General features: G+C 43.6%; 1 protein-coding gene and 1 non-coding gene across 11 annotated transcripts; both read left to right on the forward strand.

Moving 5' to 3' along the window:
- On the forward strand, positions 1-27,345 carry N4BP2L1 (NEDD4 binding protein 2 like 1). Of its 10 annotated transcripts, XR_016213340.1 has the most exons (8): positions 1-1,147; positions 13,359-13,433; positions 17,868-17,936; positions 21,257-21,323; positions 21,719-21,846; positions 22,164-22,252; positions 24,681-24,757; positions 25,852-27,292. XR_016213340.1 is itself a non-coding variant. In XM_017350155.4 (6 exons), exons 1-6 carry the CDS (start codon positions 810-812, stop codon positions 26,108-26,110), a joined length of 966 nt encoding a protein of 321 aa, XP_017205644.3. In that variant the 5' UTR covers positions 1-809; the 3' UTR covers positions 26,111-27,292. The 10 variants fall into 10 exon arrangements, 5 of the variants coding, with proteins under 5 accessions (XP_017205644.3, XP_089160388.1, XP_002720631.4 ...); XR_016213336.1 differs by lacking the exons at positions 17,868-17,936; positions 21,257-21,323 and adding an exon at positions 14,094-14,286; XR_016213338.1 differs by lacking the exons at positions 21,257-21,323; positions 22,164-22,252; positions 24,681-24,757 and adding exons at positions 14,094-14,286; positions 24,807-24,874 and having other exon boundaries at positions 25,852-26,874.
- On the forward strand, positions 11,500-11,629 carry LOC127487194 (small nucleolar RNA SNORA16B/SNORA16A family). The gene has a single exon (XR_007913760.3). It is a non-coding gene; the product is annotated as a small nucleolar RNA SNORA16B/SNORA16A family (small nucleolar RNA).
- Positions 27,346-27,759: the final 414 nt, after the last annotated feature.

Here is a 27,759-nt window from a genome sequence, read left to right on the forward strand (position 1 = left end):
TTTTTTTTCTTTTCTTTTTTTTTTGACAGGCAGAGTGGATAGTGAGAGAGACAGAGAGAAAGGTCTTCCTTTTCTGTTGGTTCACCCCACAATGGCCGCTGCAGCTGGCGCCCGCGCACCACGCTGATCCGATGGCAGGAGCCAGGTGCTTCTCCTGGTCTCCCATGGGGTGCAGGGCCCAAGCACCTGGGCCATCCTCCACTGCACTCCCTGGCCATAGCAGAGAGCTGGCCTGGAAGAGGGGCAACCGGGACTAGAACCCGGTGTGCCGGCGCCGCAAGGTGGAGGATTAGCCTATTGAGCCACGGCGCCGGCTCCAATCTGACTTTTAAGGAATGTCTTTTTCCGAGGAAGAAGAGATTTTAAAGTTATATAGTGACAAGGGAGCTTTCTAAGAACTCTTCTGGCAGGCTGATAAAGAAAGATGCGGAAAGAAATTATACAGGCCATGGAAGAGTGGTGTAGTCTTGGGGACACCAGCCAGATATTGGTGCCCACAAATCAGGGGAGACAGTGGCTTCTTCTAGTACTGTTGAAAATGCTCTTCCCGTGTTTAACTGTCAACGAAAATTCTCTCACTTTCTTGGTCTAGGCTGGGGGGATGCTATGGAGGAAGGTGGTGGCAGAGGGCCCAGCTTCCTAGTGTCCCATCGGTCAGGTCCGCTCCCCTCAGGGCAAAGGGCGCCTGGAGGCACTGGGAGTGGGGAGGACACAGTGGGTAGGTAGAGAAGAGCGAGGTGCGTCACCCTTGTTTCCTGGGCTGTCAGTCTCCCAGAGTCCCCATTTTCCAGGTAGGGACGCCCCCTCCCATGCAGCGCGGTTCCGGAGGGTGGGAAGGAGGGGCTGGGCTCCGAGCGCCCGCCCCTCCATCTATCACATGGCCGGAGAGTCACAAAAACAACAGCTTTGGCCAAGACCGTGACTTCTGGACAGGGAACCCAGCTCCCGCAGCCAGCCCCCTCCCCATGGAGGACAGTTTGCTTGAATCCTTTGGGAGGCTGAGCCTCCAGCAGCAGCAGCAGCAGCAGCCGCCGCCGCCGTCTCGGCTGCCGCCCCCGCGGGGGACGCCTCCGCGCCGCCACAGCTTTAAGAAACACCTCTACCTCCTGCGAGGCCTCCCGGGCTCCGGGAAAACCACACTGGCCAGGTAATGACAGCGGCCTGGGCGCCGGCGCGCGGGCCCGGGGCCACCGAGCACCCCGGCCGAGCGCGCCCCTGCCCGGAGCCGCTCCCGGGCGCCGCTCGCGCCTCCGCTGCGGGCGCCTGTCCTGGCCCGGCCCCGGCCCCGGCCCCGGCCCCGGCCTGCGCCTGGCCGCGCGGGGAGCCCTGGCCGCCGCCGCCCCCGGGGGCCGCTGCCGTCCCTGGCGCCTGCGGCCGCGGGCGCGGACAGGAGGGCGCTCGTCTTGTTTGTTTCCCGCTGCGCTTTCCCGGGAGGACGGATTTCGGCACTGCGCCTTGCGCAAGCCCCAGATGGCACCGGCCCCTTCCCCGCGGCTGTGGCCGGCCTAGTGGCAGCCCCGCCGAGGCAGCCTTCTCCGCCCCCAGCTCCCCAGTCCGGGGTCTGGGAGGCCGGCAGGGACACTTCTTCGGGAAAACCTGGTGGCGACTGCAGAGAAACCCGCGGCGCGGCCGGCTAGCGCGCAGGCAGCCGCCACAGTGCGTCAACAGGCGTTTTAACCGAAGCGGATACCGCAGGGGGCTGGGGCAAGGGCTGGGGCTGGGGGCACGGCGGGGCCGCAGCCAGGCACTTGCGACCCGCTGTAAGCATCTGGTGGGTTCAGGCAGCCTGCGTTTGCTTTGGCAGTTGCGAAGGCGCACAGGTGCACTGGGGATTTTGGGGTGGGGGGGGTCGTTGGCGCCGCCACCACAGACTGGCGTTGACAGAGCCTCGTCTTGGGGCTCAAATTCGGTTACTTGCGAATTGCGTAAGCCGCCCACCCGGTACCAGGTCAGCGGGAATCGCTCGGGCTCCTTGCCTGCTGCCACCTTGCTAGGCCCACAGCTCCAGCCTGAACTCCCAGCACTCTCTGCCTTGCACCTGATGTTCCAGCAACGTTGAACTGTTTGTCTCCTTGCCGGGCTGATGCAAGCCCACCTGCCTGGTTTGGCCTGCTGCCTCCCTTTGCTCCACAGATTACCTGGCAGCCGCCCACCCCGCCAGTAGATGCATCTCGGCTTCCTGTTTACACCTCTGTGACTGCGCTTAGATTTGCACATGGTTTTGTTTTTCCTTCTGTAAGTTTCTTGAAGGTAGGGGCCATATGCTATTCTGCCAAGTGCGTAGCCTGGCAGGTGGTTGGTGTTCAATAGGGGAGCTGGTCTCTGGCCCTCTCTGCTTGCTCCCTCCTCCCCACCCCCAATTCCTCAGAGCCTTCCCTCTCTCTGGAGAGATAATAAGACTGGCCATGGGGCCACAGAACGTAGGCAGCAGGCAGTCATATGCTGATTTTGATGACACTCAGTGACCTTAGGAAGGAGTCTGAGCCTTTGTGTTTGATGGAAATGTGGCAGCTCTGGCAAGGTGCTGCCAGTTTTGATTAAGATTCCTGGTTGATTTGTGGAGTAGAAGCCTTCAGCCAGAGAATATTGCTGCATTTTCTGATTAAAGGAATGATTGACTTCTGGAGGGCCATTGGTGTCCTTTCCTAAAACACAAACACACATCAGTAGTTCCTCTCGGGCTTTCTGAGGAGGCAGAGGAGGATGGTGGAGTGGGGAGCTTCCTGGAAACCCAGCAGAATTTGGTTATTTTGTGATGCAATCATGGTGGATACATCTGTTACCAAGTATCTTCTGAAAGTCAAACCCACTGTAATTTCACTTTCACTTCCCTGATCTGTGACCAGCCACACAACAGGCATTAAAGAAGGAGGTAAACATTTTTTGCCAAATTCTTTGCAACTGTATTCTGAAGGGAAGTACTATGATGGAAGATGCATAGAACTGAACATCGGGGTTCCTCATCCTAAAGCAAATGGGTTGGTTGGGGTGGTCTTTCAGGTCCCTCTGGTTCTTACCTTCTACGCTCTCAGGATTTTTTAATTCCCGATTGACATTTGGATAAGTAGAAGTCACCAGGTGAGAGGCCAACTTATTAAAGAGCGGCTCTCTAGAGTGGACTGGAGTGAACACTGGCCTGGGATCTGAAGATGTGCTTTTCTGTCTGTCTGGTCACCAAATAGCGACTGCAGTCGATCACCTAGCTAGCTGCTCTGGGCCTGATGTTCCTGACATCTGAGTAACAAGAGGTTAGAGGATTTACTAAAGAGCCCCAGACTCTTCCAGCTGTCAGACTTGAACATGCGTAGCTGATGAAGGCTAGATGGAGAGCTCCAGTTATGGCTTCCTATCCAAAACTCAGCCCCTCACTCAGCCTGTACCTTGTTCCCTTTCCTGCTAAATGAGGCTGTCTGCTCTGTCTGCCTCAGAGCACTGTTGTGAAGAGTAAGCTTCGAAGTGCTATGGAAGTTTGAAGAGGTAGTAGTTGTTGATGAGCTGATAACTGTTTAGAGTTACTAGGGGGAAGCCTGGCTTGAAGTGCAGAAGGCAGCTAGCTGCAGGCGGGCTTTGAGCTCTCTCGTTAGGCTGGGTATCGGCACTTCTGGGTGCAGATGAGCCTTAGCATGCCTTGGTGTGGACTGTGCCTCCATACAGACACATATGTCTGCAAGGAAGTGGGCCACTGCTTAGCAAGGAGGGGGACCTGCAAGTGGATGAGTGATGCTGAGGAAGTCACACGTATGGCCTTAAAGGAGCTGCCTTCTTCAGTGTTTTAGGCGGGGTGGGTTTGGGAAGAGAATGGCAAGTTGTTTGAAATGTATAGAAAACAGTCAAATTGTAAGGTTATCTTATGTATTGTTGGGTTCTGGGAAATTCACATATTCTATATTCCATGTATTTTCCAAAATTTTTATAACAAACATGTATTTATTAAACCAGTATAATAAAATATTTTCTTTAAAAATTGGAAGAAATTGGTTTTTACAATGTGGGTTCATCTTTTTCTGCTTAATCTTTATTTTTCATTTCATTAAAGAACTAATAAACTTTTTTTGAAATTAGGATATGTCTTGTCTTCCAAATCAATGTTAGATTTACATACTTTTCACCTACTTGTTTTTGTAGCTTGAGGTGGCTGAAGTGTGGAAATGATCTATTTAAATTCTTTGGTTTTGTTAAAAAAATTGGGCTTTTATTTGGGTTAACATTTTTAAGCACATCAGATTACTTAAAAACTTGTGTGCTTCCTAAATTTGTTTTATCACCTTTATTTAATCTAAAAAACATCTTTTAAACAAGGTTTCCTCATTGACCTGAAAATTCTGTTGCCAGAAATGTATCCTAGTTATTGGTCAAGCACATGAAGATGGAGAAATGTTCACCACCAAGTTTTTTTTTTTTTTTTGTATAATAGAAAACAGTGTGAAACAAGTATTAAAAAATAGAACATTGACTGATAAGTCATGTAGTCATCAATGGGAACATAGATGTATATTTGATACGCAAATATAGCCACCCCTTCATTAAGTTAAAAAGCCTATTCCAAAGATACACACACTCTATCTTCTGTTCAAAGAAAGGTGTCTACACATACTCTAGAAAAATGTGTGAAAAGAGATATCTATTGGAAGTTGTTGACTGTAGATGGGATTATGGACTTTTCTTCTGTGACTTATTTTCTAGTTTTTCTACAGCAAATAGGTACTCCTTGGTAACTTTGAACTAGGATAGGTCGCTTAATTCTTCAACACTCCTGGGCCTTTTTTGATGGAGCTGATATTCCATTGTTACAAATATGGTGAGGTTTCAGATACCATGGTTAGCAGCAACTTTAGGATTATGTCTGTGGATTAAGTACTGTGGAATGTGTGTGCTACATAAAAACCAACTATTTCTTAATTATTAGACAACTATTGTTAATTATTAGTTGCTAATCAAAAATGACAATGTTCATTTAAAAGACCAAACATAGCCCCTGCTTACTGAGGTATATAAGTCAAGTAAGGTTAAGAGAGGACCGGGCATAAGACTAATACATGGAAAGCAAAAATCAGTACACTGCTGTGGGTAAGTAAGGGGCTGCTTCTATGGTCCTGGTGGTCAAAGCCCCAGGAGTCAGTGAGAATTAGGCTAACTAGGGAGAGTCTCCTCTCCATGAGGATGGTTCTTGAGTTAGTCTGGAAGACAGGGAAGATGTAGTTGAGCAAAGGGGAAGGAATGGTGACATGAATAAGGAGATGGGGTGGGAGAGCACTGGGTGTTCCCTGGACTTGGCTGGGCTGGAAGGGTCATAGGAGTAAATGAACTGGCTCCCAGGGCCGGATCATGGAGAACATTAGAAGCTGGACAAAGGAGTACAGAGCTTGATTCAGAGGAAATAAGATTCCAGTCCCACGACCCTTTCACTCTCGGCAGATGATACACAGCTCTTTCCACAGCTGAAGTGACAAACTCACCTGGGTCTACACCTGTCCTTTCCTCCTATCTCAGTGAAAACATTTGTGCGTGAACTTCTGCTTTCCTGTGTGTGTGTGTGTGTGTGTGTGTGTGTGTGGTAAATGTGCTCCTGTGCTGGCCATTTTAACCAATTTTTTTTTTCATTTTAACCATTTTAAGAAGGTTATTTATTTTATTCAAAAAGCAGAGAGAGAAGGAATGTGCTCCTATCTTTTGGTTCACTTCCTAAATACCTACAACAACTGAGGCTGATCTAGACTGAACCAGGAGCCCAACTCACTCGACTTAGTCACTCACATTGGGTGGCAGCAACCCAAGAACTTGAGTCTTCACCTGCTGCCTGCCAGGGTACACTTGGCAGGAAGCTGGAATCAGGAGTGGAGCTAGGACTCTAACCCAGGCACTCAGGTATTTTAAGCAGTATCTTAACTGCTGCACCAAATGCCAACCTCTCCCACATTCCCCGCATTTTAACTATAAAATTCAGTGGCATTTATTACACTTACGGTGCTCTACAACACTATTTTAAAGTTTTTTTTTTTTATTACTCCAAGCGAACTTTGTGCTCATTAAGCAATAACTCCCTATTCCACCCCTCCCAGTAACCTCTCAGCTACTTCCTGTCTATTTGATTAAGTATCACACAATATTCAATTGTGTGTGCGTGTCTGTCTTATTTCAATTAGCTTAATGCTTTCAGGGTTCATCCATGTAGCCTGTATTTGTGGCTGGAGAAAGTATTAAATTTTATGGTTACACCACTAAAACATCCTGTGAAATGGTAATAGTAGATGGTAGTCCTTGTACTTTTCAATGTCCTTATTTGAAATTAAAAGTTATGAACCTCATGTTAGTTACTCAGAATTTTATTTATTTATTTATGTATTTATTTCAAAGATTATTTTATTTGAAAGGCAGAGTTACAGATGGGGAGTCGGGGAGAGGTCCTCAATCTGCTGGTTCACTACCAATATGGTCACAACTGCTGGAGCTGAGCTGATCTGAAGCCAGGAAGCCAGGAGCTTCTTCCAGTTCTCCCACATGAGTGCAGGAGCCCAAGGACTTAAGCCATCTTCTACTGCTTTTCCAGGCCACAGCAGAGAGCTGGATTAGAAGTGGAACAGCCAAGACTTGAACCGGCGCCCAGATGGGATGCTGGCTCTGCAGGTGGCGGCTTTACCCGCTATGCCACAGCGCCAGCCCCTATTTATTTATTTATTTTTAATCTTTACATCTCAAAGCAAAGACTGGGACCTGTACTCTAGTACACATTGCCTCCTTTGGAGTGTTCTAGTTCTTTCTGGCACCATCACAAATGATCTGTAACATGGGTTTAGTTGGACTCAGGGATGCTTGTTGACAGCTGTCTCATCTTCTTATTCCTATGTCTGGATAACACAGAATTTTCCATTGACAGAAATACCATCTGATTATTTCTTGGTACAAGAGCTTTCCAAGAAAGTGAAAGGATGCTTTTCTAATGTGATGTAATGATAAGACAGAGTGGGGAGATATTCATGCTTTTTACAACCACACAGTGGAATATGGGAAACAATGAGAGCAGGGGATTAGCTAAATACAGTTCTGAGTATTAAGACCCCAAGCATACTCTGCTCCGCAGATCTTGTCTGCAAGCCTAGACTATGGCAATGTTATTTGCGAGGCTGAGGCTCTTGCTTTTTATTAAAGGCAAGAGCAAAATAGGAAGTTTGCAGCATTCCAAGTGTATGTGTATCAAAACAGAGTATCAGGTAGATGGTATTTCAAATCTTAGTCACTTAACTCTACTTGGAGAAGGACTACTTAAGCTTTTTATATTTTCCATGATTTTCCTAAGGTGGGTCTTATGTCTACTCACTGCTGAGTGTAGATGCTTTGCATATTGAACAGAGTAGGAGTATAATCTACTCACGTACGGATGCACAGGGCATGATGTGTCTGTAGTCATTCTCTGGAAAGGTGGCGTCTGGATAGGTCGCCCAGCTCTTGTGGGGATTCATCATCTCCATAGTCTGCAGCGGTTGGAACAATGCAGGAAGACTGTGGAAATGGGGCGATCTGATACTGCAGGTGCAGGGGCGGCTATGATTTGAGAGCGGGTGGAAACGGATGGAGAAAGGAAAGAGGGATTTTCCTAGGAAAAGCTCAGGAGATGTAGAGGAAGCTCCAGTCGAGCTTACCTAGTTCAAGCTGAAGATGTGAAGCTCTGAGAAGATACACATCTTAATCAAGGTCAGAGCAATTAATTCTCCTTCTTTCTAATCCAGAGCTTTTTCTTTTACATCCAAGGAAGAGGTTAGTGGGAGTGACTTGATAAAAGGATGATAAGGTTGGTTTTGAACTGTGTACGATGAGAAAAAAAAACACTTAAAAGTTCTACTAAGAGGGCTAAGCTAACCTGGATTTCAACCGTCAGGGTAAGGAAACTATATTTATTGTTAATTACCAATATTAATGATCTTTTCCTGCTAATATAAAATATTATTTACCAGGGAATTTGTTTTCTTTATTGCATGTTGCCATTGAGGCAATGGGAAGAGATAAGATTTAAACTTCTATTATCTTTAAAATTTTCATTTTATTTGAAAGGCAGAGAGAGAGAGAGAGAGGGAGTGAGATACCTTCTACATATTGGTTCACTCCCAAAATGCCTGTAACAGCTAGGCCAAAGCTAGGGTGGCAGGGACCCAAGTACTTGACCCATTACCTGCTGCCTCCCAGGGTGCACTTTAGGAAGAAGCTGGGCAGCCGGGACTCGAACCAGCACCTATATGGGGTGCTGGCCCTGCAGACTGCGGCTTTACCGGCTACGCCACAGCACTGGCCCCAGGGAAGAAGCTGGAGTCTAGAGTCGACACTGGTATGGGATGTGGGCACACAAATCTGTGACTTAACCACTGTGCCCAAACACCCTGAGATGTAGACTTCTAAATCAGTTTTCATATTTATCCTGATTGTGATACTTTTGGGAGAGAATTTTCAAACTAAAGTCCCTTTCTTACCTGCTTATGTGATGGGATATTTACTTACTTAAAATTTTTAATGTTGGGGAGCAAGAGATACAGCACAAGCTTCCATTTGCTGGTCATTCCCCAACTGTCTACAATGGCTACAGGTGAGCTAGGGCTGGGACTGAGGCTGGATCCGGGAATTGGGAATTTAATCTAGTTCTCCTCTATGGGGGCAGCAACCCAGTCATTTGAGCTTCCCAGGCTCCACATTGGTGGGAAGCTGGAGTAAGGAGCCACAGCTGGGAATCGAACCCAGGCACTCTAGTGTGCACCTGGATGTCTTAACCACCAGGCTAAACGCTCACTCTCTAATAGGGTGTTTATAACTCAACTCAATGGCTTAGTATGATCTTGGCCTGTCAGTGAGCTCTTATCTATATAATGGCGCCTTTCTAAGGCCAGATGTTCCCACTAAGAAACTTTTGTTATTTTTTTATTACTTTCTGTAAAGCTATCTGGACTATAGGATTGAAGAAACAGCTTGATAAAGAAAAACTAGTCTAATATCTAATCGTTCCTTCATAAGGCTCTCTATCGGATGATGTAAATGGCCTGGGGAGAAGGCTATCTGTTGTGTCAAGGTAAGATCCTGGGGACGGGGAAGGGAGATGTGGAGGACGCAAAGCAAGTGCACAGCCACTGCGTGCTGAGCGTATGCCTGGCACTCACAGACACGGTTTGTTGGGTCTTCACAATAACCCTGTGATCTCCAGTAGCTGCTTTTATTTATAGGTGAGGACATGAACATCAGAGAAAACCTATGGGGTTTCCCAGCACTTCGAGTAGTCTTACTCTCCTGGGGATATTCACAGACAAATGCACCTCTGTCCACTTCTCACACTTATTGGGGATCCTGTACAATTGACTAGCTGGGACCTTTCAGTGTTCTTTTTCTATAATTCTAAGGCTCTGATGAAAAATTCTGAGAGCAGCTTTCTCAAGCAGTGCCTTCCAGCATTATTTGCCTTATATCTTGTTGGTTAAATAGATATTTCTTTCATGAATTTGAGAGAGAGAGAGGGAGGGATATATATATATATATATATATATATATAGAGAGAGAGAGAGAGAGAGAGAGAGAGAGAGAGAGATCTTCCATTTGCTGCTTTACTCTCCAGTTGCCTGCAACAGCCACGGCTGGGCCACGCCAAAGCCAGAAGTTGGAATTCCATATGGGTGGCAGGAATGAACCCGAGTACTTGAGCTGTTGTTCCCTGCCAGCCTCCCAGGGTGTGTGTCAGCAGGAAGCTGATGCCAGAGCAGAGCTGGGACTTGAACCAGGTATTCTAATATTGGATGCAGGCGTCCCATGTGGCATCTTAAGTGCTGTGCCGAATTCCCTGCCTTATCTATTTCTTTTACTGGAATGTAAACTTTATGAGCTATAATCGAAGTTCCATGACAACAGGAAGTTTATTCTAAAAGAAGGCCTGGCACATAATAAGCATTCACTAAATACCTGATGAATGGGTTTGCTAATGAAAGGCATTGCCAGAAGCCTCCTAAGAGGTGGGAGCTTGGATGTTGGCATGGCTCTTGAGTAAAGAATAAAATAAAAAATGAGATTAGGTGCATAAAGAGAACTTTACAAGAATGAAGGGGATATGGAGCATCAAGAAGGGGAGGAACAAAATGAGGGAATAGCTACCCCCAAATTCTCTTCAACTCAGTGTACAAGGCAGCTATTCCTATCTTTTTTTTTACTGCTATATAGTATTCTTTTTTTTATTTTTTTTAACTTTTATTTAATGAATATAAATTTCCAAAGTACAGCTTATGGATTACAATGGCTTCCCCCCCATAACGTCCCTCCCACCCGCAACCTTCCCCTCTCCCACTCCCTCTCCCCTTCCATTCACATCAAGATTCATTTTCGATTCTCTTTATCTACAGAAGATCAGTTTAGCATACATTAAGTAAAGATTTCAACAGTTTGCTCCCACACAGAAACATAAAGTGAAAAATAATAGATGATTTTTTAAATGATGATGAAATCAGATCAGACCTATTGTCATGTTTAATCCCAGTGAGAGTCAAGTTGGGAATTGATAATTTCTTTTTTTTTTTTTTTTTTTTTTTTTTTTACAGAAGATCAGTTTAGTATACATTAAGTAAAGCTTTCAACAGTTTGCACCCCCATAGAAACACAAAGTGAAATATACTGTTTGAGTACTCGTTATAGCATTAAATTTCAATGTACAGCACATTAAGGACAGAGATCCTACATGAGGAGTAAGTGCACAGTGACTCCTGTTGTTGACTTAACAAATTGACACTCTTGTTTATGGCCTCAGTAATCTCCCCATGCTCCGGTCATGAGTTTCCAAGGCTATGGAAGCCCCTTGAGTTCTCCGACTCTTATCTTGTTTAGACAAGGTCATAGTCAAAGTGGAGGTTCTCTCCTCCCTTCAGAGAAAGGTACCTCCTTCTTTGAAGACCTGTTCTTTCCACTGGGATCTCACTCACAGAGATCTTTCATTTAGGTTGTTTTTTTTTTTTTTTTTTTTTTGCCAGAGTGTCTTGGCTTTCCATGCCTGAAATACTCTCATGGGCTTTTCAGCCAGATTGGAATGCCTTTATGGCTGATTCTGAGGCCAGAGTGCTGTTTAGGACATCCGCCATTCTATGAGTCTGCTGAGTATCTCGCTTCCCATGTTGACAGGCAGAGTTGGACAGTGAGAGAGAGGGAGACAGAGAGAAAGGTCTTCCTTTTCCATTGGTTCACCCCACAGATGGCTGCTACAGCCGGCGCACTGCACCGATCTGAAGCCAGGAGCCAGGTGCTTCTCCAGGTTTCCCATGCAGGTGCAAGGCCCAAGCACTTGCGTCATCCTCCACTGCCTTCCTGGGCCCCAGCAGAGAGCTGGACTGGAAGAGGAGCAACTGGGACAGAATCTGGCACCCCAACCGGGCCTAGAACCCAGGGTGCCAGCGCCGCAGGCAGAGGATTAGCCTAGTGAGTCGCGGCGCCGGCTGCTATTCCTGTTTTTAACATGTGAAAATGTTCTGATATACCAGTTTGGATTTAAAAATTAGAATCAAGAGCAATCTGTTGTCCCAGGTAAGCAGTAGTCAGAAGACAGCCCAAAGTGACTTTTTCCCTTTGTGGCTACTCTTCTGTTATCTGTAACCAATCTGTGACATTCTGGGGAAAGAGAGCTACCATGTAGTTAGTACTGTGGTAGGTGTGCCTGATACCTGGTTATATTAGCATGACTGAGTTGATCAATAGAACACAAATCAGGAGACACCTGTACCAGTGCAGATCCCTTTTTTTTTTTTTTTAAAGATTTATTTATTTATTTAAGAGGCAGAATTAGAGACAGAGGGAGAAAGAGAGGGAGAGGTCTTCCATCTGCTGGTTCACCCCCCAAATGGCTGAAACAGAGCTGGGTCGATCCAAAGCCAGGAGCCGGGAACTTCTTTCGGGTCTCCCATGTGGGCGCAGGGGCCCAAGCACTTGTGCTATTCTCCAGCACTTTCCCAGCTAGCAGGGAGCTGGATCGGAAGTGGATCAGCCGGGACTTGAACTGGTGCCTATATGGGATACTGGCGTCGCAGGTGGAGGCTTAACCTACCACACCACAGCACCAGCCCCAGCGTGCAGATTCTACAGAAAGGTGCTGTCTGTGTGCAAGATACTAAAGGTGTCCCTGCCAGACAGACTGAAGTGGGACCACACGGATCAGTGATAATCGGGAGTCTGGCAGTTTGGTTTTCAATCTCATACATATGTCCTACTCTGGAGGTGTGAGGGCTAGAGGTAGAGGGAGCTGTTCACTGGAGTGAGTGCCCTTGGGCCCTGTGGCGTGGTGAGACTCATGGACTGGCAATGGTCTGTCTGTCAGGGAAGAGCTCAGCCCTGGCATGGTGAGTGGAAGCAGCATGGAGGCCTCACCATGCCAGGCCTCAGGGAGCTGGCCTACATGGTCTACAGCCTTGGAACTCCCTCCGAGTTCGTGGGTTGCTGGTCTTGGAACCTGTTTCCTGCCTCAAGGTTTAAGGCCCCAAGAAGATTGCAAATGGCATCCAGAGGAATTGTTGTGATCTAAGAGGACTGCTCACCCCCACTGTCTATTAGCGGGTACATTTGAGGTTGGGATAAAATTCTCATCATAGAAAGATGATTGAATAGGAATTCTTGCACAGTTTGGGGCCCTATAAAAAGACTTTTCGTAATTAGGGCAGGAGGGCATTATATTCAAGAGCCACTCACACATTCACCAGGTAATTACTGAGTGTCTCTTATGTGCATGGCATTCTTCTAGATGCTTAGAATAGAGCAGAAGAGAAGAGTCAAAATCCCTGCCTTCATGCAACAGTTATTCTATCACAGATTTGAAGGACGGCAGGCAGCTTTAGACAGCATCTTCTCTGTGGTGTTTCAGAAACCAGATTCCATAGCTATTCCACTTGAGGCACGTATCCCCAGGGAATGTCCAAATATGTGCAAGAGATAGAAACAATGAGGTTCATTGAACCTGTTCATAATAGGGACAGTTGCAAACAATCTAAATGTTATTAGAGAAAAGAATAGATAGAGGAGGTTTGCTTATTGCACAGTGTTCAAGTCCAGTGGCATAGTGTGGGGACTCTGGTGCCACACTTCAGGCTTTTATCCAACTGTCGCACTGACTGGCCTTAACTTCTTTATGTGTAACATGGGGATTTATAACAGTACTTGTTTCCCAGGCCAGTCTGAGTGTGCGGTACACAATAAGCATGCACCTAATAAATATTAGCTCTCTTTATTTTGTGGATAATAGACTAGTAAGTAGCAGTTAGAAGGAATGAACTAAGGCTATTATCAACATGAATCGACCTAAAAATGTAATGTTCCTTCATTTTTTTCATTCAACAAGTATTTATTGAGTGTCTACTATGTTCCAGGCAGTGTTCTAGATACTTGGGATTCACCAGTGAACAAAACAAAGATCCTGCCCATGTGGACCTTGTATGCCAGAGGTAGGGAAATGATGTAAAGTATAAGAAAATTCTATGTGATGGTAGGAGGTGATAAGTGCTGTGGAAAAAGGATGGGGGAGCACCGCTAAAGGTGTTTGGTACTGCTGGGTTAAGTTGGGGTGTAGATTGAATGCTAAGCCAACAAAACAAACAGGAGAAAATGTTAACAATTATTAGCCACAGATGGTAGGTAGATAGGAGTTTTTCATGTTAATTCTTGTATCTTTCTCTATTTTCAATTTTTATTTCTCAAAAGTTCCTGATATGAAAGAAAAAAGATATAAACAGGAACCAGAAATATGAAGGGAGTTGGTTAAGAAGCCAAAAAAAAAAAAAAATCAAGAAGGAACAAAATGAGATATAAATATATTTTTAAAAAAGAATCTAAAATGAATGTTGGAATTTTAAGGTCCATTAAGAGATAGAGATGAACAGAATCACAATGCAGAAAATCAAACTGTAATATAGAAGACAAATGTGAGGATAAATACCATCAAATATAACCAAAATAAATGCAGCCAAAGCAGTAATTACAAATTGAGTGTAACAGAACATTTATTTCTGAGTTGAAGTCTCAGAAGTGATGAAATAGAAATTCAGTGTGCAGATGTACAGACAGAACTGTTACAAAGCTATTAATTACTCTTTCTTGTTTGGCAGCCCTATCCTGTTGGATGGAGCGATGTGCTCAATTGCAAAAGTACAGTGTTCAAGACTGCCTTGCCTCTTACTGTCACGAGAATACCATGTGGAGGCTGGAGCTTCAGTGGCACCCCCTAAGAATGGGCTGGGGTCCATATTAATCATGGAGTTGTGATTCCAGTTCTGGATTCTACCTCCAGATTTTTTACATGTGAGATAGATGCATTCTAATTTTATTTAAAACATGTACTTCTGGGGTTTCTATTCAGTACAGTCAAACCCTCTTCTAAGTAAAACAGTGTTTCTAAAAAACAAAAATTATATATATGCATGCATATATATACACACACATAAAAAATTGAAAGGCAGAGAGACAGAGATCTCTTATCTGCTGGATCCTTGCCCAGACGTCTACAATAGCTGAGGCTGGACTAGGCTGAAGCCAAGAGTTTGCAGCTCAATCCAGGTCTTCCACATGAGTGGCAGGGACCCCACTACTTGAGCCATTATCTGCTGCTTTCCAGGGTGTGTATTAGCAGGAATCTGAAATCTGGAATTGGGTGCAGAGTGGGGACTTGAACCCATGCATCCCAGGCAAGGTCTTAACCACTAGGCTAAATGTCTGCCCTTGAAACAAATTTTACACACTGGTGTCCGTGGGAGAAAAAGACGGTAATCCCATAATGCCCCGCCAGCCAGGTGGAGAATATGTGCAGACAAGAGGAAAGGCGGAGCTCCACGAGAGCTCACATCTTCACAACGTGCGCAGCGCCCCTCTGCCTTCCCTCTGTGGAGACCTGGCTGCGAGTCTGGCAGCACCGTCCCCAGCTGGGCAGAGGTGCACCAGTCAGTGAAGCTCAACATGCCCTGGTCTCTTTATCTGTAAACTGGAGAAAATATTACAAATTTCATAAAATTGACCAAGTTTAAGGAGAGGTGCTATGTGCCAGTATCTTTATCTGTGCTTAGCATTCTTGAGAGGAAAAGAATGTATTAGAAGACAACTTCAGCCAACCATGAGAACAGTCTAAGACAACCAGGGGATATGCTTTCATTTGATATTGTTCAGAAATGGCTCTCCACCAAAACAAGAAATTAAAAGTATAAATTTTATAAAGGAAAGATTCACAGCTACTGCATATAATCAAGAAAGTAAGATATTGGGAAAGAAGATAATGAAGAAGAATTTACATAGCAAGCTCAGTGAAACAAAATAAAAAATCCAATAACAGGTCTAATTCTAGAGAATCATTTATTGAATAATGAAAAGTATTTGAGAACGATAGGGGATGGATGAATTATTCAGTTTTGGTTTTGGTATAATCAGGTTACCATATGGAAAGAAATCCAGATGAATTCCTAACCAATATCATATACCAACATAAAATGTAGGTGGATCGAGGAGGAAAATGTAATAGAATATACTCATAGATATATTTACATAATTTTGGGGTGAGAAAGACTGTTTGAAATACATCATCAAAGCTATAAATTTGAAAATAAAGCATGAATGCATATGATTAGGTAATGTTTTTTAAAATTTAGACTTTTATGTCTGAGATTATTGCAAACAAAATTAAAAAGAAATTGCTGCAGTCAATAAGAAATTAACAAACCCCAATAAGGGGCTTTATTCATAAAGGATATGAAGTATACTTCATAAAAGAATATTTCTATATGCCCCAAACCCATTAAAAATAATATTTTATTTTGCTGGGGGCAAACTAAATAGTTTAAGTAATAAGTCTACATTGCCATATTATTAAAGATGTCATGGAAGAATACTTTATGAGGTGGGAATCAATTGGTTATGAAAAAATTTGGAGTATGCTCCTTATTATGTTCTTGTTTTTATGTAACAAAATAAGACATAAAAAAGGAAATTGTATATTCTCATATCTATCTCAATTCAGAAAAGAAGGTGACAATACTGTTAATTATTTTGGATGGCGGACTATAGAAAGTTCCCTATTTTGTCCTTTGCTGTTTCAAAAATTTCTGCAGTGCATATGCATTCCTTTACTAATTAGAAAGGAACATCAATATTTAAAAATTATTTATTTATTCATTGATCCATTTATTTACATGAAAGGTAGACAGACCAAAGTGGAGACAGGGAGAGAATCTGGTCTTCTACTGGTTCACTCCAGAAATGCCCCCATCAGCTGGGACTGGGCCAGGCCAAAGCCAGGAGCTGGGAACTCAATCTGAGTTCCTAATATGGCTGGCAGGGACCCAAATACTTGAGCCATCACCTGCTGTTTCCCAGGGTATGCATTAGCAGGAAGCCACATTTGAGAACAGAGTCCAGGTACTCTGATACGGGATTTGGGTGCCCTGAGCAGCATCTTAACAACTAGGTCAAATGCCTGCTCTAGAAAACCAACATTTTTAAAGTTTATGTAGATGAAGACACAAGAGTCGGCTTGAAGAAGTGCCTGCTGGACAAATGTGGGAACAGTTTGAGCATCATGAGGAATAATGGTGAAGCTCTTTTTTTTTTTTTTTTTTTTTTTTTTTAAACAAGACAATGCTACCTAGTAAACCTAGAATGAGAAAATAAAAATTCCGTGATTTCTAATAAAATACTTGATTCAGGCAGTTATCAGAGAGCTATGAATATCATTAAGGGACACATTGATTACATGGCCTCAGTTTGGCACCCACACATTACTCATTATTACAAGGGCAGTGATGTCCCTTTGTTAATGGAGAGGTCTGGCTGATACCATCTTGTACCCAAGTGCTCCAACTTGGCATGATGGGACAGACTGTTGTGTGCAAGTAGGAGACAGAAACATCACCTTTGCACTTTCCTTCCAAAGATGTCTACCCTGGATCTAGACATTAGGAAACAACCAAACCAAGAAATTGGGGCAATGCCTAGCCAACTGAGCAGAATTCTTCAAAAAGGGAAATCAAAATGGACTTGACAGTTCTAGGTAAAAATAATCATAGGCAGTGTTTGAAATATATTAGTGGTATTTTGAGAACCATTGAAGACATTGTAAAAATTTGAATGTAAAAATCCAACACTAGCTATTGTGAATTAATGTTAATTTTTAGATGTAGTAGTGGAATTGTGGTTATGTAAAAAAATGTTCTCATTCTTAGTCTATGTTGACAAAGAACTTAGGAACAAGGTGTTATGGTATCTACAACTTACTTTCAAATGGTCCATCAAAAATATATATATGAGAGACATAAATGAGGCAAAATGTTACTATCTGGTGGTTACAGATGCAGGGTAGGCAATGTTAATTACACTATTTAAGGAGGTGGGCAACTTAAGACAATGTTTGGCTTCTTGTTTGGCTCCTAATTCAAACAAATCAACTGTAGGGAAACATTTCTGACCCAGCAAGGGAAATGTGAACAGCGATGGGATACTTGACAAAATGACACATGAAGTAGATGAAACAAGATTGGTCATAGCTGGATCATGAGTACCCGGGGATTGTTTATATGATTGTCTACGTTTACATTTTTGAAAACAATCAAGTTGGCAGTCTAAGTTAAAACTACATAGTACTGTTGGACTTTCCAGGGAATGAATGAGTGACTGAATAGAGACCTAAATCGATCTCTGTGGTTCTCTTTGTATTAACTAAAGAGATATACACATGAAAAGTTGTGAAATCCAGAGTAGTACCTGGATTTCTCTTATATTAGTGATTTTAAGTGAATTTGGGGGTGCGTGTGGGGGAAGTGAAGCTTCTGTGGAAGTAATTGTCTTTCTATTTTTTCCCTTTTCTTTTTATTTTCATTCTCTCAATTTTCCTAATGCATGAGGCTCCTGACCACCATAAAGAAAGATAGAGCTGGGGCATTATCCTCATCACTTCTGAAGCTGATGGAATGGTATTTATTGCTTCCACTTAAGTTTGAGAATCTTGAGATTGTTTATTTAATCCGTTTTTTATTTAGCTGGTAGAGTTTTTATTGTCCTACACAGTCAAGATGCTACTGTGGCTGCCAGTGTTGACATACAAGTGAAAACAGATTTTTGAAGGAATGGTCATTCAGGAAGATCAAACAGACAAAAAAAAAAAAAAAAAATCCACTGGAGTTGCAAAGGTGACAGACACCGCTATCTTTGCTGTCTGAGTATTGGGAGGACTGTGCTGCCCACAGTTGGATGTCTTAGGAAATTATGAAAAGTGGTCTTACTTGATACTGGTCCTGAACAAATTAACCTGGACTCTAAAGTAAAAGGTAAAATTTTGCAATCAAAAAGAGAAGTTTTAGTTCTCTAAAAATAAATAGGATTCAAGTGAAACAAAATGTGGATTGGACACTTACACCTTAAAGTCTTTTTAAACAAAACATAATGGTGTATTAACTTCCAATCAACAATCTAACCATAAAGCAGAAAGTGAGTGTAGATAAGGATATGAAAAGAAAAATTTGACTCTGAAGAGGTTGTATAAACAAAGCAAAGCAAAACCAAACATGACAGATTTAACAGGAAGACAAATGAAACCAGATTTAGAAGGGAGATCAAACCTGGAGCCTATAAATAAGCAATTAATAAAAACATTTCAGGACCAGTTTTACACTATTATTTAAGCTTTGAACATAGCTTTCATTATTTCCAGTAAATAATATTAATGAAGGTAATTTAAAAACTGTACAGTGTTCACATATATAAAATATAATTGAAAATGCATACAGTACTACCCTTAGATTTTTTTTCCCCAAGGTATCTTTATAATATTTATTTGCATGGAGGTTAATGGTTTGGAATTAAGTTTGGACTTTTCAGTTGGAGTATCTTTGAAGTCAAATAGATACCCGTATGGAAACTATGAGCCTTTGTTTCATCCATTTCTCTATGTAATTCTCCCTTCTCTCATGCCACTTGCAGGAACTGTGAGAGAGTTAAAGTGGCTACATTTTCCTTGACCCTCTTCCATCATGAAGTTGAAACTCTTTTTTTCCCATCCCTTCAGTGCAGGCCAGCAGTGACTTTGTTTGGTGCTTTGTTTGGTGAACAGAATGTGGTAGAAGCCCAACAGCTTCCACTCATGCCCTCTTGAAGTGCTATGGTCTGTGAGGAGGCCTGGTTAGTCTTCCTGAGCAGAAGACGCCGTCTGGTGTGACAGCCAGCCGGTGGCCAGCGCCAGCAGGCCTGAGAGCGCTGGCTGTGAGCAGGGTGCGCCTCCAGGCAAGACAGGCAGAGTTGCCCGGCTGAGCCCGGCCCAAACTCCTGACCGACAAAATAAGTTCATTCCCTCTTGTGCCCCAGTGAGTTCCCAACACCTGAGGGAACCCATCCTGTGTCTCTTTCTCCGTCTCGCCTCACCTTACACACCCTGCATTTCTTCGAGGATCTCTGACGCTCTGACACTGTGGTTTTCAGACCTTGTGTTTACCTGGTCACTTCTCCAGACAGATTCCAGCCTGCCAAATTCCTCTTTCAATCTGTAGCACTCAGAATTTACCAGTGTTTCAAGTAGGATTTGCCACCTTTTAACACTTAGTGTCTTCATTTTCCCCTTTACTCCCTGGCTCCTAGGAAGCCCCAGAGCCTGAGCTCCCTCTTTCTCCTACCTCCCCAACTCCAACCACCCCCTCCCAAGAGACAACATTTTTTCATTCTTCAAGGTCTAAGTCAAATGTTGTCTATTTTAGGGACTTTGTGTCCTGACCCTGAGTTCGCTCAGAGCTTCCTGTGTTACGCCAGCTGTGGGAGAGGTCTGGCTGTTTGGAGAGGTTGTGAATTCTTGAAGGCAGCTACTTTATATGTGTGCTTTAACACTTTACATAGCGCTGGCACAGTGAAGTGGTCAGTGTTTATAAAGTCGGTGTTTAAAGCATTGGATAATTAACCAGTATTGAAACATATTCTCTTCTGGCCCACAGTTCCCTCCAAAGCTATCAAGAGAGACTATCAGATGCCTGTTTAAATCAACATGCTGTGTTCATTGAATTTTTCTGTGTACCACCACAGCCCATTAAAAAAAATATATTCAGTTTGGAATTACTTTTTCAGCTATCTGTGCTGCCTTAAAAAATACTATTAAGCCTTCTGAAGAATTTTGAGAGCAGTTTTGTTGTCCTCTATTTCCAGAATGTATATTTGCTCATATTTGGAAACTGAGGCATTTGCTTTATCTTTCTCTCATCTCTCATTTTGTGTTTTACCTCAAAGATGACTTTGCAGACACCTTGCAATGTATGTTATTACTAAGGCAGATAAAGAGTGGTTTGGTAAATTTGGTCTCATTATCTAATAAGATAACGGGATTTTATATGTGTTCAGTGCCTTACATCTTATTTCATCTGAGTCATGCCAGCAGTTCTGATTAACAGGTAGAGATTATTATGTGTTTTACAGTTAAGAAAACAAGAAGCGTAGCGAGAAGGCTGCATGCCTGGATAGCGGGAGAGTTCCAGAATTGAAGCCAAGTCTCTCAAAGCCACTTAGGAGCCCGCTCAGTATCTGCTGTTCCACACTGATTGTTTATTCTGTTCTTTCTAGGTTAAGACAATTCTTGATGGAGAACAATAACAAATGAGTTGAATACACGCTTTCTCTTTGCATTTCTTGCCCTGGTTATCATTCTCCAAACTTTTATTCCTCTCAGCTGTTTACTGTCCTATTCTCAGTGTGGCCACGTGGCCATCCTTCCCATGCGCAGGTTCAATTTGGTTAGTTAGTTATGCTGGTGAGTGTGCTAGGGAAGAAGAGGAGGACCTGCCCCGTGTCGGGCACTGTGCTGGGTGCTCTCCGTGGTGTTGGATCATCAGCATCACCTGGCAAGACAGGCGGATTTTCCTCCACTCTTACAGGCGGCAGAGGAAGCTCAGAGACTTCCCCAGCCACTCCCTAGCCTGACGTCCTGCTGCCAAATAGTCGTCCGAGTCAGGACGCCAAGTGCAAACGTCTTCCCTTTGCGGTTATCTGCTACAGAGCTTAGGACACTGTTTAGTTCTTGTGTGCTTTAAAAGGGCACTACGTGGTGATTTTCTTCTTTCTGTGACGTTTTCCTGTTTATGCACAGGATGGTAGAGGTGAAGAAGGCATGGGGAATGTTGGGTCCACCTCTTTCCTTCTCCTGTTGTGCTTTTGTTTTTTTTTTTTTTTTTCCCATTTGGTTTAGGTCACTGTTAAAATGTAAATGTTACCTACTAGGGTAGCACACACACATCACCTTTATCCCAATTTCACACCTCAGCAAGAACTAGTTTCTCAGATGGGTCCTTACAGAGAGCAGAGCTCCAAGGAAATGGGACCCAGGACAGGTAAGAGTTTAGGGGGCCTGTGGGAAGGGCTGAGCATGGGGCATGGCACTCAGGGGCAGGTTTTGGGAGGGCACTGGTCAAGGGACTGTGGCCAGAAGGAAAGGTAGTCGCCACACCCTCAGCTTAGCCTCAGGGCTTCGTCTTCAGTCTGCTCTGGTTGCTGCAGAACGCAGGTTGCGAGACTGGCAACGTACAGCAGCCACCTCCACCTTCTTACCGTTACGGAGTGATGCCCCCTATTGATCAAAGCATCTCTCTTTTTAAATTCAACTTAACAACTCAAAACCTGGTGGTCTCAGAATTATAAACTGCTAAATATTAGAGATGGAGGGAAATCATTTCTACTGTGACTATGTAGATAATAAAACAATCTCTTTCATTTCTCCACTTTCCAGACAATTGCAGCATGACTTTCCCAGGGCCCTGATTTTCAGCACGGATGATTTTTTCTTCAGGGAAGATGGTGCCTATGAGTTCAATCCTCACTTCCTGGAGGAAGCTCATGAATGGAACCAGAAAAGAGGTGACGAATTCCTTTCCAAACTCCTGGGAAACCCTCTGTGCACACAGGTTGTGGTTGCTGCAGAATGAATAAGTGTTATGGAAGGAGCTTAATCGACAGTTCTGCCATTTCCTCTCCTCCCCCCCCCTCCCCCCCAGCACAGAATGCAAGAGCGTAAATGCCTTAGATTCCAGGAAAAAGAAAATTACTGGTAACGGGTTCTGAAATAGGTGGCAGTGAAGTTGGTAATGAGGACATCCTGTAATAAACATGACAGACGCTCACCCTTCTCTCTGATTGTTGCGTGTTGTTCACTGTTATATAACATTGTGTTGCAGCAAGAAAAGCAATGAGGAATGGCATATCCCCCATTATAATTGATAATACCAACCTCCACGCCTGGGAAATGAAGCCCTATGCAGTCATGGTAGGAAGACGTATCATTCTGAATTTTCAGTTATGGACATTCTGTGAGAACACTGAAGCCTTTGTTCTTTCCTGCTTTTCTGATCTTTCCAGGATTTCATATTTACTAACAATAGTACCCCAGGGAGCAGGGGAAGAGGTTTAATTTTCATGGTTCTCTGTTGTACAATGGCTGCCATTTGCTGAGATGGGAATCTCACTGCAGGGTACGGTTTTTAAATAGTCCTCGGTAAATATTCTTGGTCTGAATTCTTGAGAGCCTTTTTGTCTTGGTTATTTTCCTGAGATGCAGGCGGTCTTACAGAGAAGCACTCAATGAAACTTGCAAAGAAATACTGGCCTAAATGATGGGACCAGCAGTCACAAGTTGTGACAGGGCAGTTATGCCTCTGGCGAGCTGGGGACTTCAGCACTGCCTGCTGGGGCTGCCTGGAAATTCAGGACAACAGAATTGTTAAAAACAGATTTAGTGTTAACACTGTGATCCTCTTAACACAGAACATACGTATACGTACAACAGCTCAGCTCTCCATGGTGGCCCATTTTCAGACCTACTTTGCCTTATACTAATGAAATAATTTTTTAAAGATTTTATTTATTTGAGAGGTAGAGTTAGAAACAGAGAGCGAGAGAAGGAGGAAGGTCTTCCATCTGCTGGTTCACTCCCCAAATGGCTGCCAATCCCAAGCCAGCAGCCAAGAGCCTCCTCCAGGTCTCCAACGCAGGTGCAGGGGCCCACGGACCTGGGCCATCTTCCACTGCTTTCCCAGGCCGTAGCAGAGAGTTGGACCAGAAGTAGAGCAGCTGGGATGCCGGCACTGCAGGAGGCGGCTTTGCCTGCTATGCCACAGCACTGGGCCCCTAAATAAGTTTTCATTCCCTATTGAGTACAGAAAAGGAGAAAAGATCCAGAAACACACAAGGCGGGACAGGAAGCAGACATCTGAGAATTCCAATTGTGTCACACATAGTAATCTTCACTTGTAGTTGTGAAGTGAGTGTCTCCCAAACTGGGCTCATGCAGTCGGCTTTGGCTCCTTTTCACGTTCAGTGCAAGACAGCGCACCCACAGTCGTCTTTCCCAGTAGCGTCCCCAGTTCCACCCAGGCCCGGGCTGTGGGACCCTGGAATGTAAGCAAGGCTGAACTTCAGCTGTGTCGGTTACTTCAGTTCACGACTGAGCCTTCACCTGGGGCACACACAGGACCAGGGGCTGAGCAGTCGATGAATTCAGGCACAACCCAAAGCCAAGAGTCAGGAGTGTGAGTGAGAGTGGTTGAAGGGAAATAATTTTACTTTTATATTTTGGATATGTACAATCCTTTTCAGCCACATATAGTTATTAGACTCAGAAATTGTGGCTTCTAGTCGTGACATTTGAAGCATTCTCAATTAGAAATGTTCATGCAGGGGCCAGTGCTGCGGCGTAGCGGGTAAAGCCGCCGCCTGCAGTGCCAGCATCCCAAATGGGCACTGGTTCGAGTCCCAGCTGCTGCACTTCTGATCCAGCTCTCTGCTATGGCCTGGGAAAGCAACAGATAATGGCCCAAGTCCTCGGGCCCCTGCACCCACTTGGGGGAGACCCAGAAGAAGCTCCTGGCTCCTGGCTTTTGTCCAGCCCAGCTCTGGCCGTTGGGATCAATTGGGGAGTGAACCAGCGGATGGAAGCCCTCTCTCTCTCTGTCTCTCTCTCTGCCTTTCCTCTCTCTGTGTAACTCTTTCAAATAAATAAATCTTTACAAAAAATGCTCATCCAGAATGAAATTGTTTTAAATGTACAATAAATAGTGATAATAGAAGGTTCAGTTTGAGACATTCAGTTTAATTTATGAGTGCAAAGAATATTTGGGTGTTCTGTGTTTATATGAAAACTCTAATAGTTTTCTACCCTCAAGAAAATGGCCCAGTGCACTGAGCCAAACTGTACTGCAGCTCTGGGAGGGCTACTTTTGGAGGGAAGATTACACCACATGTAGGAAGAACTTGCATTTCATAGGCGCTGTTCTTATTGTATTCTGGCTGTCTGAACCAAGGCTTGAGGGACAGGAGAAGGCGTCTGACCCCAGTCAACCTACCAGACTCACGTAAGGGACTCTGAGGAGTCAGAGTCGAGCTTACACCCGTGGTCAGGATGTTTTAAACCAGTTATCTAATTTTAAAGAAGTCCAAAATAAAGAACTTTTTACCATCTTCCTACATACTAGATAAAAATGACTAAAATTGGCCATTGGGAACCATAATATATCCTGAGAGTGGCTAAGTAGGGGAATCAATCAATTGCATTTATTAAGAGAAATTAAGGTTGGTGGATTACTGGTAAAACAAAAGGAACATTAGGAAAGATTTGTAGTAGATGTTAAATGGCAGCATAAACATTCCCAAACATACATACCATGTCTTCAATGTTTTATGTACTTTTGAAAAATCAGGCACTTGAGAATAACTATGAAGTTATATTCCGAGAACCTGACACTCGCTGGAAATTCAACGTTCAAGAGTTAGCAAGGTACTTCTTTGCTTTTCTAGTTGCTCATTATGTATCCTGCTATTTTCAGGTATTTCAGACCGAACAAAAGAATCTTTTCAGGCTGGAAACGGACTGGTAGTTTTCAGGCCAGAAATGGTAATTCTTGGAAATTGGTAACTTTGAAATTATTCATGTGAAGACTTTAGTTCTGGGTCAGTTTTCTAATATAATGCTAAATGCTAAATCTTGGCTTGACTTGGTCCTTTACAAAGGACACATGTAACATTCTGCTGAAATGCTTAATTAATGAGCATTTGAAAATACTTTCCTCTGCATGGGACTGCACATGTCGATGGTGGTTTTACAGTTAGGCTAAAGATCTTAGATGCTGAGCAGTCTGTGGTTCATTTATGGTTTAAATGCTGCTTCTAATTTGCAAAGCAGTACATGTCCAAGTATTACTAACTTGTTGATTGAATGCATGGGTTCTGCTACTCACTGCCTGTGTTGTCAGTGATGGAGTAACTGTGAGATGAGAATTTACTTTTTGGGAGTATGGCTAGTTCACAGTGTTTCCAAAGTGGGGCCCTGGGCCACCCCCATCAGAATCACTCAAGCTGGTTATTGAACCCTGGTTTGTGGACCCCATTCTGCAGGTGGACTCTCCGCTAATCACAGTCTAACTACATCCCCAGGTAGTTGTTTTAATAAGCATCTTGTAGCAGGATCAGGGACTGATTGCTTTCAACTGATGATAGGAGGGAGCCTCAATTCGTGGACAGTGGAATTAAAAGACAGATTTCCCACCGACTCTGAAACTTCCTTGCATGTCACTAACAATCAAATAGATGCTAAAAAAAGGTCTCAGGGTTTCCTTTGGGGTCCTGAACCAGTAACTGAGACGACCAGCAGGGAAGCATTTCTGAGGCTTCGGTTCCTCACCAGCTTCGGGGAGTGTGGGGGTGGACATCGCAGTGTGCAAACCAGGGGTGGCCCCTCAGAGATACCTGCCATTGTGTTCTTGTCAGGGCCGAACACTGCGAACTGAGAGTGCAATAATATAGGACTTGTAAAACACAAGTAACTCATTGGGATGCCCTGCCTTGACTGAACGTTTGCATTTTTTCCTCTAGAAGAAACATTCATGGAGTCTCAAGAGAAAAAATACACCGGATGAAAGAACGGTATGAACACAATGTTACCTTTCACAGCGTGCTGCAAGCAGAGAAGCCAGGCAGGATGAGCAGAAACCAGGACAGGAACAGCGCCTCCCCTTCCCCTGGCGCGCGCTACTGGCACTCCTACGCCGAGCTCCCGGCGCGCAGGGCCCCCGGCGCCTTCACGCACCAGACCTCCTATAACAGAAGGGGCCGCTGTCACCACGGATACTGAAGGCCCACCGACAGCCACTCAGAAGTGTCCTCAGTTTGTATCTCCACTTCTGGTACTTCCTCTGCGTTCCGTCTTAGTCAGAGCTCTATTTCCAGTGTAAATAGTCCAGCCCAGGTTCGAGCAGAGGCCGCCTCTTCATCTTCAACACGCACCTGCTGAGGGGTCCTGCTCCCGCGGTCTGATGCTGGGCATCCTGCAGATGGCTTTAAGGGAAGTGGCTTTCTCTAGGGAAAGAACTAATTTTAAACTGGAACTTGAGAACATTCCCAAGGACATAATCAATTAGTTACACAGATTCATAAACAAAGTATTTATATTAAATATAGGCTTCAGTACCAAATTTTCTTTATAATTTATTTTTTCAGAAAACACATCTCCATAGGGAAAGTTGGGAAAGTGCGAGGCAGGAAGTTTTAGTGCCACTGCTACTTTAATAATCTACGTATCCAAAAATGTGAGATGTGTGACTGATGATGACACTGATTTTCCTTTAAAATGAACAGGCTGGCAAGTGTCTGTCTAAGGGAACATGTCCTCGGAAGCAGCAGCTTGGGAAGTGATCCCTTTATTCTAATGACGTATTGTTTCTAGAAATGTTCGTCAACTCCTCAATAGCGCTATCTATATAAACAGCTGATAAAAATCAATGTCATTATTTAAAGTCACCCTTTTGTGTTTTAACTACCACTTTATTAAACCAGATTCAACTTGAATCTTTTGGCTGTTGTGCTAAGTGTAAATAAAACAAGCCTGCCTTCATAAAACACCAGTTTTTAAGAGGAGTAATTGATTTCTAACTTTAGGCCAATGAACATCTGTAATCAGTCTGCAGCTCAAACGTTTGGAGTATAACGATTTAACAAGATATAATTAATACAGGGATATGAAAAAGCCATGCTCACTTTAAGATGAGGAAGTCTTGATGTTTTATGTAGCATTAAGACAGTAAAGTTCCACCAAAGCTCTGGAATGTCCCTGTTACATGACACAGAAATTATATTTCCAAATTCCAACAGATTGGAATTAATTTGATGTGAGACCATGATAGGTAAGACCAGGTGAAGTGTATGCTTTATTTATCGGTGGCCAGCAGCTTCTTTCTAATGTTTTGTGAAGTATGAAGTGTCCTATCAAATGGTGCTTTTATGGTTATTAAAAATTGTATATGGTAAATTGCATTTATATGGATTTGTCAATAGTTTTTTGTTCAACAATAAACAAATTAATTATCTAAATCCCAAGGAATTCAAACATAACATCCAGTGATTCTAAAGCAAGCTTATTTCCTAGTCTACTTTAAAAAAAAATAGGAGGCCTAAGGGTTAAGACACAAACAACCCTTTATTTTATTTACTGTGTCCACTAGACTGTCTTAGCATTCCAGTATCAAACACTAGTGAAATTTACTCAGCATGACTACCAGCAGTGCCTCTGTAATTTTTTATGTCATGAACATTTAAAAAATTAGTGTATCTACTTTGAGTAACAAAGTTAGTAGCCTGAGAAATAAATCTGAATCTAAGGTATTGTCACAGTTAGCTAAATATGTGTCTAAGTACAGCATACAGTAATCTTAATACTCCAATGTTCCAAACCCAGGAAATCCTGGGTATCTTATTTATTGCAGAACCAGCTCAAATCTAGATTAG

The sequence above is a fragment of the Oryctolagus cuniculus genome, chromosome 9, assembly GCF_051225735.1.
Source record: "Oryctolagus cuniculus isolate XC-2025 breed Fujian yellow rabbit chromosome 9, ASM5122573v1, whole genome shotgun sequence".
In the NCBI taxonomy this organism is placed as follows: domain Eukaryota; kingdom Metazoa; phylum Chordata; class Mammalia; order Lagomorpha; family Leporidae; genus Oryctolagus; species Oryctolagus cuniculus.